This window comes from Eptesicus fuscus, chromosome 21 (genome assembly GCF_027574615.1).
Source record: "Eptesicus fuscus isolate TK198812 chromosome 21, DD_ASM_mEF_20220401, whole genome shotgun sequence".
Classification (NCBI taxonomy): Eukaryota; Metazoa; Chordata; class Mammalia; order Chiroptera; family Vespertilionidae; genus Eptesicus; species Eptesicus fuscus.
The window spans coordinates 19,546,799-19,566,241 of record NC_072493.1 but is presented as its reverse complement, the minus strand read 5'-3'; the positions used below and the strand labels follow the sequence as shown (position 1 = coordinate 19,566,241).

The 19,443-nt window shown below is 58.4% G+C and overlaps 1 protein-coding gene across 1 annotated transcript in view; it reads right to left on the bottom strand.

Moving 5' to 3' along the window:
- Positions 1-1,290: 1,290 nt before the first annotated feature.
- The window catches only part of CNGB1 (cyclic nucleotide gated channel subunit beta 1), a 48,112-nt gene continuing 29,959 nt past the window's right edge, over positions 1,291-19,443 (bottom strand). The window contains exons 25-32 of the mRNA XM_054711098.1: positions 18,706-18,847; positions 17,896-18,055; positions 12,674-12,771; positions 12,506-12,589; positions 11,415-11,533; positions 11,046-11,192; positions 5,116-5,332; positions 1,291-1,539 (exon numbers count right to left, since the gene is read on the bottom strand). Of these exons, the coding sequence (XP_054567073.1) occupies positions 1,291-1,539; positions 5,116-5,332; positions 11,046-11,192; positions 11,415-11,533; positions 12,506-12,589; positions 12,674-12,771; positions 17,896-18,055; positions 18,706-18,847 (1,216 nt within the window). The remainder of the gene's footprint in view (positions 1,540-5,115; positions 5,333-11,045; positions 11,193-11,414; positions 11,534-12,505; positions 12,590-12,673; positions 12,772-17,895; positions 18,056-18,705; positions 18,848-19,443) is intronic.

Below are 19,443 nucleotides of genomic sequence, written 5' to 3'. Positions count from 1 at the left end.
ATCTGAAGTGCTTGCTCAAGATGAAAGCATTCTCTATGCTTGGACCTCTATTAGAATGCATAATGCAAATATAAGAATGATAAATGGGAATGATAAAGAAAAAGAATTAGCCCAAACCTCCAGACTTCTCCTATTTAGAAATAGTGTTTACCAGTGAAATTATGTCTGTGTGCGATTTTCTATTGAAGCATTTTGTTTTATGGCATAAGATGGGAAATAATGCAAATGCGTGTGAACAGTAGAGCAGTTCAATCTTATGATATTTCCAGACACAGACCAGAGTGCAATTATAACAAAACAAGCATGCCCTTTATGTGCTGAAAGGGAAGACACCCCCAAATAAATCAAGTGAAAAGTAACAGTGGCTCACCCGGCCGGTGATGCTCAGTGGTTGAGCGTTGACCTATGAACCAGGAGGTCATGGTTCAATTCCCGATCAGGACACATGCCGGGGTTATGGGCTCAATCCTTAGTAGGGGGCGTGCAGAAGGCAGCTGATTGATGACTCTCTCTCATCATTGATGTTTCTATTTCTCTCTCCCTCTCCCTTCCTCTCTGAAATCAATAAAAAATTACTGGGGGGAAAAAAGAAAGAAAAGAGAGCATTGACATGGGGTGAGAGGTACCCTATTCCCTGTGAGTTAAAAGGACAGTACAGCCCTAACCGGTTTGGCTCAGTGGATAGAGCGTCGTCGGCCTGCAGACTGAAGGGCCCCAGGTTCCATTCTGGCCAAGGGCACATGCCTGAGTTGTGGACTTGATCCCCAGGAGGGAGCATGCAGGAGGCAGCCAATCAATGTTTCTCTCTCATCATTGATGTTTCTTTCTCTCCCTTCCTCTCTCTTCCTCTCTGAAATCAATAATATATTTTTTAAAATTCATAAAATTTTAAAAAAGGCCAGTGCAACTGCTTGCCTTTCTGCTGGACGTTTCCTGTCCTTGAAACATGGAAGACCGATTCCTGAAGGGAAACCCCCAACATTCAAAACCCTTGACCTCCAACAAAGTGTCCCCTGGTGTTCAAGCCCCATTCTAGCCTCTGCCTATGAACTCGCAAATTAGAAAAACAATATTTGTTCTTGCAAATATTAGTCAAGGGAGGTAGGGTTCTCAAGTGATGGTGGGAACTTAGGGACACTAGGAAATTTGGTGCTGTCAAGACCAACCCAGGAGAAGCTGGTGTGGGAGAGGAATGTGGGCCAGCAGTTAGCTGAGGGCCGACCACCCAGGCCACCACTGTGGACCAGCGTCTTGGCTGCTAGGCTGCTGGGTGGGGTGGGGGTGGGCACCTCACTCCACCTCTTTCTTCTCCTCCAGGATCTCCTCTGGGATCTCCACCGACAGGATCTGTTCACCAGGGTCCAGGCCCGGGCTCACGCGGATCCGCACCGAGTGTTCCTCCTCAGGACCAGCTGCCTCCTTCTCAGCGCCCCCTTGCGAGGCAAGTGGCTGAGAGGCTGGGGCGGGGGGTTCCTGGGGTACAGGCTGGTCGGGGGTGGCAGAGCCCACCTCTCCCGCGGCGTCTTCCGAGCTCTTGGCCTAGAATCCCAAAAGGGTGACTGCTGAGGCCAGAATGTCCAAGGGATCTTAGCTACCTCCCTGTTCCCCTCGTCGGACCCCCATGGAAAAGGATGGTGAGATCAGCAGGTGCAACTATCGGATGGGGGCTTGGCGGAGCCATCAGGGTTACTTGCAGAGACGCTATGTTATGGCGGCATTTAAGACTTAAAATCTCTGTTGGAAAGTCCTGGGGAGATATGTTAGGTCTCTGTTAGGTCTCTGACATCATCTCGTCAACATCATCTCATCAATGACTAAAGGCAATATGCCGAAACCGGTTTGGCTCAGTGGATAGAGCGTCAGCCTGTGGACTGAAAGGTCCCAGGTTCGATTCTGGTCAAGGGCATGTACCTTGGTTGCGGGCACATCCCCAGTAGGGGGTGTGCAAGAGGCAGCTGATTGATGTTTCTCTCTCATCGATGTTTCTAACTCTATCCCTCTCTCTTCCTCTCTGTAAAAAAAAAAAAAAATCAATAAAATATATTTTTTTAAAAAATGACTAAAGGCAATAGCTGACGTCTGTGGACCCCCGGGGCTGAATGTAGCACCCTGGCCCCTTCCCCTTTATACTTCCCTGCCCCCTGTACCATGCTGGAAGGGCCTCTCCCTGCCCACCCAGTTCCCAGGGCTGCGTGCTCCCTGGTGGATGAGAAAAACTAAACAGACAAGGAAAGGGCCGATGAGGGCTGGAGCAGCTGTGGCCTGCCCCCCTTTCTGGAAAGTCTCAAAGGTTGAGATCCACAGGGCCACTGGCATTAGGCTGGGCTGAGCCCACGCCTGGGGACTCGGTGGGTCCCTCTAGCCTCCAGCCTGCGGGCCCCCGTGGGCGCTGGCCCCGGTCTGTGTAGCATAGGGAATTGGTTGAAAACCCATGCTTTTGTGGGTACTCATGGCCCCTCCTGCCCTGTCCAAACCCATCTCTGCACGGAAAGATGCTGGGGAGGGAGCAGCCCCCAGGCCAGGAGGCCCGGGGGCCACAGATGTCCAAGTCCCGCTTGAAATGGTGCTGAGTTAAAGGGAGAGCAGTCATCATGCGGAATTAAAGGGACAGAGACCCCTGACGTTGGTTCAAGTCGCAAGGTGTTGAAGGAAGGGGAGCAGGGGGTGGGGGACAAGATGCTCCTAGAACCCAAGGCGTCCTGGGGGACAGGTCACGTCCTCTGTCCCATGTGTCTGCAGGCTTGTCACCCCTGTACCCCCCTCCCCTGCCCACTCTAAGCTCTGACACGCACTCCCAGGGCAGGATGCCCAGATGGTGCCCACTGTGGGACCTCCTGAAGCATCCTGCTTTGATGGGACCCGAAGAATCATGGTCTTCGCCGTGTTCCAAATGCTTCTGTAAAAGGCATCCTGGGTCTCCCGCCTCATCCCTGGTACCCTATGTGGCGACCCTGAGGAATCAGGGGCTCCGGAGGCTTGAGGAGCTACACTGGTCACAGCTGGCGGTGACAGAGCCGGGGTTTGGACCTGTGTCCTTGGACGGCTACGGAAGAGCCCCTTGCACTCTGCCGTTCTGCCCTGGTTCTGCGTTGCAGGGGAAATGCCTTTTATTGGAACACGCGTGCACATTTACACTGAGTGGCCAGGTTATTATGATCTCTGAACGCATAATAATCTGGCCACTCACTGTATATCCTATATGATAAAAGGCTGATATGCAAATTGTCCCCTCAACCAGGAGTTCGACCAGCAGGCAGGCCGGCCAACCGCCCATGTCCCCTCCCCCTGGCCAGGCTGGCCGGACCCCACCCCTGCACGAATTCATGCACCGGGCCTCTAATACACACACACACACACACACACACACACACACACACACACACACACACACACTGAGTGGCCAGATTATTATGCGTTCAGAGATCATAATAATCTGGCCGTTCAGTGTAATTCCCGTCTCCGAGCTGCCTCGGTGAAGAGCTAACATTAGGAGCCAGTTTCGGATCAAGCCCTTCACTGTCCTGAGGACACTCTGGGAGCGCCTGTCGGCTCAGCCAGCCCTAAAGAACCCAACCAGCCGGCTTTACGCCGCCCTTGGCAGGCAGTGAGCCAGTCACGTCTGTCCTCAATCTGGGGCCAGTGGTGACTGCCTCCGGAGACCCAGGTATCACTCCTCGGACGCCTGCTGTCCCCTGGCTTCTGACAGGTTCCCGGACTCTGACACCAGCCTGCACTGAGCCCCGAATTCACTGGGCTCCTCCGAATTGCCTCCCATGGCCTGCTGCCCCCTCCCTTGCCACCGAGCTCCTGCCTAAGCCCATCCCCCCATTTCCTGGCAGCCTCCCTACAGGACAGTAATGAGCAGCCATAATTAATGCAATCATTCTAATTGGCATTCTGGGCATTAGTCACAGGAAAAAAGTCCCAGAACTAATTTTAAAATTTCCTTTAGATTTATGGGGGCGGGAGCAGTCTGCACAGTGCCTGTCGCCTTTCCAAGTCTTTTAAATTGCAAATCTTTTCAACAGACACAACATTAACTAGGAGAACGGCACTTTTATCTGGGGAGGGAGGGACATTCACTGCCCACACCAGGACTTCCCTTTGGGAAAGCCACTCTACCGCCTCAGCGTAGGGTGGGGCGTGTGAGCCAGGCCTCCGGGGAGCACCCAACTGAATGGCTCAGGAATTGACATGTGACCCAATTCTGTCCAATGACAGTGAGCCCTGGGATTTTTGCTGGAATTACTGGGAATGAGGTGCTTTCTTTCTGTTGGAGTTGCTATACTTTCTGTTGGGGCCAGCCCGGGAATGGAGTCCTCTCCCAGGAACACAGAGGTGATACACCTCGTCCTGTTGGCATCATTTGAGCTTTGGGCCCAGCCTTGTGATAGGGGGACCTATAACCTGATAGGTAGAGCACCTGAATTCATCTGAAAAGTAACCATGTTATTTTAAGTCTTAGAACACATATACTTATATGAACAGGGGGTTAAGGTTCTTATATGAGAATAGGGAGTTAAGTTTTTCTTAAAGTTTCCTTTTCAAGGCCTGTGCAAAGCAATGGAGGAGGTGAATCCAGCAAGCAGAACCGATGAGCATGGTCAGGCCAACCCACCAGGAGTCAAAACGTCATCGCGCCAACATCATCTCATCAATGACTAAAGACAATAGCTGACGTCTGTGGACCCCCTTGGCTGCACGGAGCACCTGGCCCATTCCCCTTTATACTTCCCTGCCCCCTGCACCTTGCTGGAAGGCAGGATTTGATGCTTGTAAGCACCCTGTCTTCTTGGTTGGCTGGCCTTCTCAATAAACACCTTGTATGATTCAACGCTGCCTTCCTTATTGGACACAGCGACAGGCAGCCCGAGCCCAATGGGGGTTTCCCGGTAACACTTGCCCGGACTTTTTAATTACTCCACCCAATAAACTCTGTTTTCTCAAGTGAATACGAGCTTGCACTGTCCCTTGCAACCAAAGGAGCCCTGGCGGACAGGAAGGAAGGAAAGCACTCCCTGGAATGGACTGTGGGTCCCCTCACAGGTCCCGGGCCTGCCTTCTGCCTGGAACAGAGTGGACACGGGTCGGTGGCCGGGTTCCCGATCACGTTACCTGTTCCAGCAGCTGCTGCTGTTTGGCAGCCGCCTCCAGCGCAGCCAGCTCTTTGAGCCGAGCCCTGAGGTGGGCCAGCTGGCCGCCTTTTGCCCCCCTGGCGCCCATCTTTCCCGCTGCGGCCAGGGCGGCATTGAAGAGCTTGGGGGTGCCGGCCCGGGGAGGAAGGATGAGCACGCTCTTCTCCTTGGGCTTGCTGTTACTCTTCAGCATGCGCCTGTAAGAAAGCAGCATCCGCTCATGTCACCAGCGCAGCGTTCACTCATGTCCCCAGCACGCAGCATCCGCTCCTGTCACCAGTACACAGCATTCACTCATGTCCCCAGCACGCAGCGTCTGCTCCTGTCCCCAGCATGCAGCATTCACTCATGTCCCTAGCACGCTCAGGGACAGAGGAAAAGTTTGCTTGCATAGTGCTCTTAGAATTGGACTTGCATGGTGGTGGTTGTTTGGCGAGCCATTTTTTTTAAATGTATTTTTTTATTGATTTCAGAGAGGACGGGAAAGAGAGAGAGAGATAGGAACATCAATGATAACAGAGGACCATTGATCAGCTGCCTCCTGCACACCTCCTACTGGGGATCGAGTCTGCAACCCAGGCATGTGCCCTGACCAGGAATCGAACCGTGAACTCCTGGTTCATAAGTCGATGCTCAACCACTGAGCCACAACAGCCAGGCTGGCAAACCATTTCTGAGTGTATTTTCTGAGCCAAGCACAGCACTAAGGGCTTCGTGCATAGCATCTCACTGAATGATCAGAACAACGAATGTAGGTCTTATTGTCTGTACCTTATAGATGAGGAAATGGAGGCTCAGAGGGGTTGAGCAACTTCCCTGAGGTCACACAGGAAATAATGGAATCTACACTAATAAAAGAGAAATATGCAAATTGACTTACCTCCGCGACACCCACCAGCCAATCAGGAGTGAGTATGCAAATTATCACAACAAAGATGGCAGGTTAATTTGCATACACAGGCGTGGAGTGGCTGGGCTGGGTGGGACGCCTGCTATGAGGGGCAGGGGGGGCAGAGGGAGCTACAGGAGCGGCGCTCCAGCTGGAGCGACGACTCTGGCCGGAGTGAAGACGGAAGGCGGCGGCCAGAGTGAAGGCCTGGGTCCCGGGTGCCGGAGGAAAAGGGGTGCCAGCAGCCAGGGGAAGGAAGGCCTATTGCACGCATCTTCGTGCAATGGGCCTCTAGTCAGAAATAAGAGGCCCAGATGGAAAAGGACCCAAAGCACTTTGCTTCTCTTCTCTGGCTTCATTGTCATGTCAGCATCAGCACCAGCACCAGCTCAGCCCTTACTGAGCGTCTGTGGTGTCAGGCCCTGTGCTCAGTCCTCCACAGGCGCTCTTGGGTGGCTCTGCGGTCCCCGTCCTGCCTCTGTGTGATCCCCACCCCTTGAGGGCGAGTGGGACATGCCACTTACTTTCAATCAATAGGACACCGCGAGGGTGATCAAACGTCACATTTATGAACACGTCGCACAGGATCGTGGTCTCCATCTTGCAAGGACAAGCCTTGCTGGCTTTGATGAAGCCAGTGCCCACGGCGGGGGGAAGTGATGGGACAAGAACCTGAGGGCGGCCACCAGTCCTACAACCACAAGCACTGGATTCAGCCAACAACCACGTGACCATGGAAGCAGATCCTGCCCCACTTGAACTTGAGAGGAAACCCAGCGCTGGCCAACACCTTGACTACAGCCCTGTAGTGGGCCCATCCCAGCCGTCCCCAGACTTCTGACCCATAGAAGCTCTAAGATAATAAACACGTGTGGCGTTAAGCTCCTGCGTTTGTGGTAATGCTGTTATGCAGCAGTGATAACTGACAGCGCCCTCTGTCATTCAAGTCTCCCAGGAGTCCTCAGGTAGGTCCTGTTATGTCCCCTCATTTCAAATGAGGGTATGGAAGTCCAGAGAGGGCGAGTAACTTTCCCAAGGTCACACAGCTAGGAAGTGGCAGAGCTGGAATTCAAACCCACACCTCTGACCCCAGCACGCCAGGCCTTAATGATCGCAGCAACTTCATGGGCATGCTCTTCTTGGATGCTGACAACACTCCTGTGACACGAGAAAGGTCTGGGATTCCTGTGCCTATGGGAGCTGGGGAAACTGAGGCGCGCGGGGGGGGGGGGGGGGGCGGGGAGGGTGACGTGCCCAAGGTTGCTAGGAAGGGGCAGAGACAGAATAACAACCCAGATTAAGTGCGACATGTCACCCGGCTTCTCTAAATGAGGAGAGACTTTTCCATCTAACGGAGCCGCCGCCTCTCATGAGGAATTCTTCACGCTGCGCATTTATGATGAGTGGTTTGGCTCAGGAACACAGGCATTTCGCCTGCAGTCTAGCAGAGCGGAGGCCACTAATTGGCCAATTCATTCATCAGGCTTCCGGCAAAACTTGTTTGTTCACAAAGGAGGCCCCGCTGGCTGCTTCTCTAATCAGAGGCAATGGATTGGAATTGTGCGTATCAATATTAATTGCCCAAGACTTGCATTAGCTAGCTGGGGCTCCCCCCCCGGAGAACACCAACGTGATCACTCATCGGAGGCCTCCTCCGTGCCCGGTGCCGTCACCCGTGTTATTAGAGTCCGTAACTCGGCGCATGCCCGTCTGCAGGAAGGCTCGGCGTGGGACGAAAGCGACACCAAGGAACCGTGTGCAGGACCTTCGCGAGGGCTGGTGGCTGGCTCTGGTTTGAAACCCTGAGTGGGCTTCCGGGGCACCTCCAGATTAAGGCAAGGGAGCCCCGCTTTCAGATGACATGCATTTCACCATCATCAGGATCAAGCATTCACCCCCGCAAGGAAGGGGCACGCATGAGACGTTTTGGCCCCCTTTCTGGGAAGGGCCAAGCCCAAGAGCTGAGCGCCTCGCTTATTTGGGGCCACGGGTCTCCCATAAAGTGGGGAGCTCAGACAGAACCCCACATGTGGCTTTCACCAACTCAGATCCCCCCAGGCCCTGTGGTTCTCAGACCCCCATCTCTCTCTCTTTAAACTGATTTCGGAGAGGAAGGAAGAGGCAGAGAGAGATAGAAACATCAGTGATGAGAAGGATTCATTGATCGGCTGCCTCCTGCATGCCCCCTACAGGGGATCGAGCCCACAACCCGAGCATGTGCCCTGACTGGGAATCAAACCGTGACCTCCTGGTTCATAGGTCAACGCTCAACCGCTGAGCCATACCAGCCAGGCGATCTCGTCTCTCTTTTGATGGACAGCGCTCCTACATGGCCCCCTGCCTCTCTCCTCAAACTTGTTGTCCAGAGAACCAGAATCAGCCCCTCCTCCTTCCTCTGGCTGCCCCCACCCCCACCCTCTGTCCCCCAGGCAGGTCAGGAGCCAGGCCTCTGCAGGATCTGGCTGATTTGGCAAAGCTTCACCTAACCCAGCCGGTGGGATGGCATGCCCCTTGAGCCCGGCTTTCGGGGGTTGGGGGGTAGTGGGGGGAGGAAGGGAGAGAGGGCCCTGGGGCCAGTTCTCAGACATAAACAGTCAATTCCCATTACTTGGGTAAACTCGACGAAGTCCCTGCAAACACGGAATCGGTGACTCCTGAAGGGTCGCCGCTGGGGGGATCAGGATGAGGGCTCTGTGTGCCTCTCAACACATCGTCTTCATCAGCCGGTCCATGCATAACCTGCCTCTGCTTACAGGTGTGGTTCTGCTTGAAGACATCTCATCTATCCTATGGCCGACCCATCCACCGCGAGCCCGGGGCCGGCAGCCCCAGACCTCCAGCCTGAACGAAGGCATGTCCCAGCCTTCTTTTCAAGTAGCGAGAGCACCACAAGACTTCACGGAAACGTGAAAACCGTGGCACGTAGCAGACCACACACCCAAAAGGACACTTGTTTGCAGTAGGAGCTGGGAGGAGAGGGCGGAGCGCCCCCCTGCTCTCCCTCGGCTTGGAACACGCACTCGGGGCCACTGGGGTGTTCCCTGCTCCACGGTGCCTGCACGCCCCCGAGTGTGGGTTTGGGGTGTAAACAAACGTTAGCGAGGAGGCAAGTCGCAAATACAGGTTCCGAGAATAGTGAGTGTTGACCCCACTTCCCGGCCCCCCTCGGGAGAGGAGGGGAAGTGGGGGGTTTTGTGGGGAACGTTCAGGTTCCCCAGCGGCTTCTCTGAGAGCAGCCGGGGAGAAGAAGGTGCGTTACAGGGCGGCTTCCTTCCCCGCCCCATCGCGAGGCGGAGCCATCACCAGGCTTCACCTACAGGCCCTCCCAGTCTCAGCCCCTCGCTCCTCCATCCCCACGGCAAGCTGTGCTCCCTTTCTTGCTGGTCTGCACACACACACCGAGCCTGCGCCTCCGTGGGCCTTTGCACATGCTGTTCCCTCTGCCCGGCATGCTCTTCCCTGCAGGCAGCGCCCAGCTCATTCCTCGCCGTGGACACGCCACCGGCTCAGAACGGCTTTTCCTTGGCGACTTATCACAGCAGCTCCCTCCCTCGGTGTCCCCTCCCGTGGCTTTGTGCTTCCGCAGAGCCCTTGTCCCCGGCGGACACATCACCTAATCATTCACTTCTCTGTTGTCGGTCCCCCCACCCCACCCCCAACTAGGATGCCAGCTTCGTTTGGTCTCTGCTGTCCCCAGGGCCTCCCACTACGTCCTCAATAAATGACGGTGCTGCGTGAACAGATGGTGGAGACTCGGTTCCTCTTACCAGGACCACGCTCTGTGCGTGGTGTTACCTACGGCATTCTTTCAAAGAATATCCGATAAATGGCAAGGGAGGGCAGACACCGGATCTGTGCATTAGCAAGTATCCAATGGGGACATTATAGAGGAAACTGAACGGATAAAGAGGGACCATCATGATTAGCCGTCTTACTGAGCCCTCCCTCAGGCCGGGCGCCCTGCCGGAGACGCACACAGTGGTGGATTTATGGTCACCCTTCGTTTACAGGGGAGAAGACCGGGACCAGAAAAGTTAAGTAACTTTCCCCAGGTCACACAGCCCAGACCACACCTGGAGGAGGTCGGAGCTCTATCAGCCGCCCGCGCCGACGGGGGTCCTCCACCCACCACGTGGCCTCCGTCACGCAACTAAAAGCCCGACCTTTTAAAAGCAAAAATCTGCTTTTCTAAGAAAGCACCTGCTCCCTGACCATCCCCAATCCAGGTGCAGAGGTCCTTCACTGCGGCCCTGTTCCCACGACAAGATCCTGGAAACAGCCCGGACGCCCACTCACCGCAGCGGCTTGCCTGTGGACCGACGGGCCGCGCGGCACGGTGGGCGCCACGTGCCAAAAAGCAACGTGCAGAGAGAATCCAGTGAGCCACTCTCCATGCAAGGCAGGAAGGGATCAGAACCCACCCGCGGGCCTGCCTGTCCTTCCCAAAGGAAACACAGGAAGGTCCTGCAGAGCTGGAAGAGGAAGTCTTAGTCCTGCAGGAACGCGCACTAAAGCATCCACACACTTTTTTTTTTTTTTTTTTTTTTTTAGAGAGAGTGGAAGGCGGGGAGAGAGACAGAGAGAAACATCTGAGAGAGACACACCAATCCGTTACCTCCTGCATGTGCCCCACCCCAACCAGGGCCGGGGACCGAGCCTGCAATGCGGTACGTGCCCGTGACCAGAATCAAACCCGGGACCCTTCAGTCCGAGGGCTGGCACTCCATCCACTGGGCCAAACCAGCCAGGGCTCCGTGGACTTTTTTAGTTAAAAAAAAAAAAGAAAGAGCCCGAGCGGGTTTGGCTCAGTGGATAGAGCGTCAGCCTGCGGACTAAAGGGTCCCAGGTTCGATTCCGGTCAAGGGCACGTGCCCGGGTTGGGGGCTGGGGCGTGCAGGAGGCAGCCGATCAGTGATTCTCTCTCATCACTGATGTTTCTATCTCTCTCTCCCTCTCCCTTCCTCTCTGAAATCAATAAAAATATATTTTAAAAAAAGAAAGAAAGGAAGGAAGAAAAGTACCTGGCCTTCTTCCGGAGTAACTTCTGGGACTCGGGGTAGTGCACCAGAATTTCATTCAGGTCCTTCTTGTCCAGAATGAAGAGGTTGGTGAACCCGTGGGCCACCACGTTGGCCGTGCGCCGATTCCCGCCTCCGACGGCCAGCAGGCTGGGGTGAGGAAGGAGGGGGGTGAGGCCCTTGGGGGGCTGTGGTTCTGATCACCCTACGGTCTTCCTTTCCACCCGTGTCAGCCCCACACCCGTGAGAGCATGTCATCTGCGTGTGGGCAGGTGCCGGGGGTGCATCCTCAGCGCTCCCTCTGACCCCCCGGGGCCCTGAGGGTGAGGCCCACCCGTGGCCCCCCCGCCCCCGCCGCCCTCCCCCTCTGACCTTATTTCTCCGAAGACGGATCCAGCTCTCAGCGTCACCAGCACGGACTTCCCATCAGGGCCGCCCAAGACCTGCACCTGCCCCGCCTGGATGATGTACATCTCGCGCCCTATCTCCCCCTGAAACCGAGAAGGGGAACGTCCCTCTGTCTTGGTCAAAAGCGACCACAGACATGCAGGACTGGGCTGCCGTGAGGGACCTGCCCGGGGGGGGCCAGCCCGGCCACGACTTGGTGTGTGTTGTGGGGCCTCGTCCCCTCCATCTGTGGGTTGGGGAGAATGACCCCCCGCCCCCTCGGCCTGCCTCGGTGACAGGATTGCAGTGGGGAGTTAGAGGGTGACGGAAAATGCTGGATGTAACGGGGCAGGTGTAACGGTGCTTTACAAATTCCCGTTACACACCCCGCTGAGGGCCCATGGACCTATGAACCAGGAGGTCACGGTTCGACTCCCTGTCAGGCCACACGCCCAGTTGGTGGGCTTGGTCACTAGTGAGGGGCGTGCAGGAGGCAGCCCATCAATGATTCTCTCTCATCACTGATGTTTCTATTTCTTTCTCTCCTTCTCCCTTCCTCTCTGAAATCAATAAAAAATATATAAAAATAAAACCTTAAAAAATGGTTAGGTGGAAAGAAACCCACAAACATCTGTGCAAGGGCATCAGTTGCAGCCTGGCCCTGGCCCACCTCTACTCCCGCCCCCTTCTCCCCAGAGCAGGACCAAGACCCTGGCAACAGTTCCGTCCACACAGCCATGCCCTGCCCCTCTCCGGGCTCCGCACGTCCCTTTTCTGTAAAGTGGGGCTCCTCGTCCCGGCCACCACGATCCCGTGTCCAGGAAGCAAAGCCGGAGACTCACCTGAGTTCAGTGCCCGGAGCCGGGCAAAGCCTCCTGTGCCACGGAACCAGGGTCCCTGCGGCCGGCTGGCCAGCGCACGGAGCTATGGCCACTCTCCCCTTCCCTGCCAATCCCACCTTCCCTGCGCCCCAGCCTCGCTGGGCCCTCACAGCCCCCGCCTCCCCAGCCCAGCTCTCGACAGCCGGGGGCCGGGGGTGAATCCCAGCCGGCGCCGTGGCCGCCTCGGCCCCTCACCTTCTTGCACACGTAGTCATTGGGCAGGTAGACGACAGAGCGCAGCCGCTTGAGCATGTCAAAGATCATCTGCCGGTCACAGCCCTGTTGGGGAGCAGCCAGGAGCCCGGTCAGAGGAAGGCGGGGCTCGGCCTCCCCGAGCCCGGAGGTGCGGGCGGTGGGGGGTACCTGGAAAAGCGCCACTTTGCTGACGATGTCGTAGTTCACGTCGATGGCCAGGTCCAGCCGCATCTTGTCTGGAAGCTGCACCATCAGCTCCGACTCATCTGCAAACGAGACCCTGGCGACAGTCAGAGGCTCAGCCAGGCTTCTCCCCGCCACGTAGGCTGAATCCACACTGCACCCGGCCCCATCCACACTGCACCCAGCCCATCCACACTGCACCGGGCCCCATCCACACTGCACCCGGCCTCATCCACACTGCACCCGGCCCCATCCACACTGCACCCGGCCCCATCCACACTGCACCCGCCCCATCCACACTGCACCGCACCCGGCCCCATCCACACTGCACCCGGCCCATCCACACTGCACCCGGCCCCATCCACACTGCACCCGGCCCCATCCACACTGCACCCGGCCCCATCCACACTGCACCCGGCCCCATCCACACTGCACCCTGCCCATCCACACTGCACCCGGCCCCATCCACACTGCACCCGGCCCATCCACACTGCACCCGGCCCCATCCACACTGCACCCTGCCCATCCACACTGCACCCGGCCCATCCACACTGCACCCGGCCCCATCCACACTGCACCTGGCCCATCCACACTGCACCCGGCCCCATCCACACTGCACCCGGCCCATCCACACTGCACCCGGCCCCATCCACACTGCACCCGGCCCCATCCACACTGCACCCGGCCCCATCCACACTGCACCCGGCCCCATCCACACTGCACCCAGCCCATCCACACTGCACCCGGCCCATCCACACTGCACCCGGCCCCATCCACACTGCACCCGGCCCATCCATACTGCACCCGGCCCCATCCACACTGCACCCGGCCCATCCACACTTCACCCGGCCCCATCCACACTGCACCCGGCCCCATCCACACTGTACCCAGTACCATCCACACTGCACCCGGCCCCATCCACACTGCACCCAGCCCATCCACACTGCACCCGGCCCCATCCACACTGCACCCGGCCCCATCCACACTGCACCCGGCCCCATCCACACTGCACCCGGCCCCATCCACACTGCACCCGGCCCATCCATACTGCACCCGGCCCATCCACACTGCACCCGGCCCATCCACACTGCACCCGGCCCCATCCACACTGCACCCGGCCCCATCCACACTGCACCCGGCCCCATCCACACTGCACCCAGTCCCATCCACACTGCACCCGGCCCCATCCACACTGCACCCGGCCCCATCCACACTGCACCCAGTCCCATCCACACTGCACCCGGCCCCATCCACACTGCACCCAGCCCATCCACACTGCACCGGCCCCATCCACACTGCACCCGGCCCCATCCACACTGCACCCGGCCCCGTCCACACTGCATCCAGCCCATCCACACTGCACCTGCCCCATCCACACTGTACCCAGCCCCATCCACACTGCACCCGGCCCATCCACACTGCACCCGGCCCCATCCACACTGCACCCGGCCCATCCACACTGCACCCGGCCCCATCCACACTGCACCCGGCCCCATCCACACTGTACCCAGTACCATCCACACTGCACCTGGCCCATCCACACTGCACCTGGCCCATCCACACTGCACCCGGCCCCATCCACACTGCACCCGGCCTATCCACACTGCACCCGGCCCCATCCACACTGCACCCGGCCCCATCCACACTGCACCCGACCCCATCCACACTGCACCCGGCCCCATCCACACTGCACCCGGCCCCATCCACACTGCACCCGGCCCCATCCACACTGCACCCAGTCCCATCCACACTGCACCCGGCCCATCCACACTGCACCCGGCCCCATCCACACTGCACCCGGCCCCATCCACACTGTACCCAGTACCATCCACACTGCACCTGGCCCATCCACACTGCACCTGGCCCATCCACACTGCACCTGGCCCATCCACACTGCACCTGGCCCATCCACACTGCACCCGGCCCATCCACACTGCACCCGGCCCCATCCACACTGTACCCGGTCCCATCCACACTGCACCCGGCCCCATCCACAGTGCACCCGGCTCCATCCACACTGCACCCAACCCCATCCACACTGCACCTGGCCCATCCACACTGCACCCGGCCCCATCCACACTGCACCCGGCCTATCCACACTGCACCCGGCCCCATCCACACTGTACCCAGTCCCATCCACACTGCACCTGGCCCATCCACACTGCACCCGGCCTATCCACACTGCACCCGGCCTATCCACACTGCACCCGGCCCCATCCACACTGCACCCGGCCTATCCACACTGCACCCGGCCTATCCACACTGCACCCGGCCCCATCCACACTGCACCCGGCCCCATCCACACTGTACCCAGTCCCATCCACACTGCACCTGGCCCATCCACACTGCACCTGGCCCATCCACACTGCACCCGGCCCCATCCACACTGCACCCGGCCCCATCCACACTGCACCCGGCCTATCCACACTGCACCCGGCCTATCCACACTGCACCTGGCCCCATCCACACTGCACCCGGCCCCATCCACACTGTACCCAGTCCCATCCACACTGCACCTGGCCCATCCACACTGCACCTGGCCCATCCACACTGCACCCGGCCTATCCACACTGCACCCGGCCTATCCACACTGCACCCGGCCCCATCCACACTGCACCCGGCCCCATCCACACTGTACCCGGCCCCATCCACACTGCACCTGGCCCATCCACACTGCACCTGGCCCATCCACACTGCACCCGGCCCCATCCACACTGCACCCGGCCTATCCACACTGCACCCGGCCCCATCCACACTGCACCCGGCCCCATCCATACTGCACCCAGTCCCATCCACACTGCACCTGGCCCATCCACACTGCACCTGGCCCATCCACACTGTACCCGGCCCCATCCACACTGCACCCAACCCCATCCACACTGCACCCGGCCCCATCCACACTGCACCCGGCCCCATCCACACTGTACCCAGTCCCATCCACACTGCACCCGGCCCATCCACACTGCACCTGGCCCATCCACACTGCACCCGGCCTATCCACACTGCACCCGGCCCCATCCACACTGCACCTGGCCCATCCACACTGCACCCGGCCTATCCACACTGCACCCGGCCCATCCACACTGCACCCGGCCCCATCCACACTGCACCCGGCCCATCCAAACTGCACCCGGCCCCATCCACACTGCACCCGGCCCCATCCACACTGCACCCGGCCCCATCCACACTGCACCCGGCCTATCCACACTGCACCCGGCCCCATCCACACTGCACCCGGCCCCATCCACACTGCACCCGGCCCCATCCACACTGCACCCGGCCCCATCCACACTGCACCCGGCCCCATCCACACTGCACCCAGCCCATCCACACTGCACCCGGCCCCATCCACACTGCACCCGGCCCCATCCACACTGCACCCGGCCCCATCCACACTGCACCCGGCCCCATCCACACTGCACCCAGCCCATCCATACTGCACCCAGCCCATCCATACTGCACCCGGCCCCATCCACACTGCACCCGGCCCCATCCACACTGCACCCGGCCCATCCACACTGCACCCGGCCCCATCCACACTGCACCCGGCCCCATCCACACTGCACCCGGCCCCATCCACACTGCACCCGGCCCCATCCACACTGCACCCGGCCCCATCCACACTGCACCCGGCCCATCCACACTGCACCCGGCCCCATCCACACTGCACCCGGCCTATCCACACTGCACTCGGCCCCGCTACGCCATCCCTCTCACCAGACCCGCTGTAGACAGGAGAGCACCCTCTCTTGCCTTCGCAGATGCCACTCCCTTGTGTGCACCTTCATGGTTAACTCCCACTCGTCCTTCAGAAACCAGTGCTAATGTCACCTCCTCCAGGAAGCCTTCCCTTGAGACGCACCCCCTACCTATGACGTCAGCAGTCCCTGTGCCACAGCACTTATCACACCCTTCATTGCAATTGTGTGTACGCGATCTACCTTCCCTCCTCACACTATGACAACATCAGCAAGAGCTCAGGTACCTAGAGCGAGCAGTGTTTTTACAGAATGCTTTACAAAGTGATTTCATTCATTCTCCCAGCAACCCCAGAGGCCCACTACTATAACCCCCACTTTACAGGCGAGGACGGGGAGGCTGGGGAAGCAGTGGCCTGCCCACGGCCACGAAGCCCCAGGGGATGGACACAGGAGCCCACCCAGGCCGTGGGCGCCAGAGTCTGTCCCGGGAAGGGAGGGATCGAGACTGTTTTGCCCACCAGGAGGTCTGTGGTGCCCGGCAGAGAGCCTGGCATGGATGAATGTTGGTCCCTGGAGACAGGAAATGCCCTACCGGTCCCCACCCTGATGCCCCGCCCACTGCACCCGATGATTTATGGGCTCCAGCTCTGAGCGAGCCTGGGCCGGTCAGAGCCCTCTGGTGATCTGCTCCCCTGGGAAAGGGGGTGAGATGCCCATGTCACAAAGCTGTCACTGCGGGGAATGGGGTAATGCAGCATCCCTTGTAGAGTCACAGGCACTAGCAACCGATAGTAACCAAGATCCTGACACTCGTGGCCACAGACTGCCACGACCTTAGGCTCAGGTGTGGCTTCTTTGAGACCAGAGGGAACCCCACAGAGGCAACGGGCCCTTTTATTTGGCTGGAGAAGTTGGGGGGCTCTGAGGCACAATAGGGTGGCTTACGGGCTTTTCAGAGGCCTCCAAAATCACGTCTAGGCTCTGAGAACAAAATGACTAGCTCCCAGAGATAAAAAGGAAACTGGGAAATTTTAAATGATTAACATATGATTAGCATATTCAGATTCCATTAAGGGTTCCCTTTAGAACCTGTGAAAATCTTTCTACATCTGCAAGAAATTTCAGGTAAGATTCTCCCACTTTGAAAGAATTACTGAGCACAAATTTACAAAGAAATCTATACATACATATGTATATATTTGGAGACAGAGAGAGAGAGAGAGAGAGAGAGAGAGAGAGGCTTTCTTTTCTCCTGACTGGGTTGTACTCCCATCTCCAATGAGTGCCCATTCTGAGGTGGGTGAAGTGAGGTGGGCAGAGCGCCCAGAAGACAAGCCCCCTCGAGTCTCCAGGGCCTCCTGACGGCCCAGCTCCGGGTGCCCCATAGGCCTCCCAGCCCCTCTCACTTAAATGTAGGGACACAGCCAACAGAGGCCCCAGGCTGGCCTCGGAGTCACAGGACGAGGGCAGGCCCAGGAGGGTGGGTGGCTGCAGGGGGAGTCTTACCCAGCATGCCTTGGGAGTGCCAGGTGTACTCGTACCAGGTCTTGACACGGTTCTGCACGGACCTGGGGATCTTGTAGAAGTTCATGTACTTCACGGTGCTGTCCATGCAGCTGCGGTAGTAGGTCTGCCCCGCCGTGGCGGCCCCCACCACATCTCGCATCTGGGGCAAGGTGGCAGGGGGGGGGAGGGGGCGGGGGGGAGGTGAGGAAGCCGCTGGGTCAGAACGGGGCCGTTCCATGGGCTTTGGGGATGTGGGACACGGGCACATTAACTTCATACAGACCAGGGTGCAGTGGGGGTTCAGAGAGAGGGAGGCCCATGTCCACCCAGGGAAGGAGTTGCTGGCGGGGAGTCTGTCTCCAAGGAGGGGGGGGTAATCGGGGGCGAGGCTGCTGGCCCCCTGGGCGGCCTCAGGTCCCAGGGGCTGGGCTGATGCTGAGACCACACAGCCGCTTGGTGCCAGGGGCACTTGGACCCCAGGCTGCAGGAAATACGCCCGGTGAGGGCGGGGCCCCTCAAAGGTAACTCTGAGGACCGCTGAGTGTCGCCTCCTGCACTGACTAGAATGGGAGATAGGCCCCCAGCACATCAGAATCCCCGCTCCAGGGGTTGCTCTCTCCAAGGGCGCAGCCCCGTTCCTCAGCCTCTGCAGAAACCAGTGAGCCAGCTCTCCGGACTTCCCAAAGGAGGGGCATTTCCCAGGGAAGCCACCGCCCCGAGGGGATGGGCCCCCGAGCCCAGGCTCCCAGGCTTCGTCTGAAAGGCTGGGGCGCAGGCAGGTGTGGGAAGCCGGACCAGTGACCCAGCTACCTGTCCGATCATCACGGAGAAGGCGAAGACGCCCGTGAAATAGTTCAGCAGCTGGAAGACGATTTCAAACAGCGTCTTGGGGTCGGGCAGCCCGCCGATGGTGATGAGGGTCTTCACAGCCCAGTAGTAGCAGCGAATGTAACTGGGGAGGAAGAGGAAGGGCGGCTCAGGCATCACAGCCCCGCTCCGCGACCCAGGTGGCGTGGCTCTGACAGGTGTGCCTCGTGCAAGAAAGAAAACCCTGCCCGGCCGCCATGGCTCAGTGGCTGAGCATCGACCTTTGCACCAGGAGGTCACAGTTCGATTCCCGGTCAGGGAACATGTCCAGATTGACACTCGACTCCCAGTGTGGGGCGTGCAGAAGGCAGCTGATCCATGATTCTGTCTCATCATTGATGTTTCTATCTCTCTCTTCCTCTCCCGTCCTCTCCGAAATATATATATATATATATATTTTTTTTTTTTTTAAAGGAACACGGGGCCCTGAAGCCGGGCTGCCTGGATGCAAACCCAGCGCTGCCACCCTCCAGCTGCATAACCTGGACCAAGCCCAGCTTCCTTCCCTCAAGTGGGTGTGTTCATAGAAAACATCCATCACAGGTGACCACGAGGCCAGCTGAGGTGCTAGAAGAACACCTGGCCCAGGTGGGCTCTCAGTAAATGCCACCCGTCAGCGCCTTCACTGTGGCTGGCACCTGCCACGTGCCTGCCTGCTGTGGGAACAATAGGCTCCCGCGA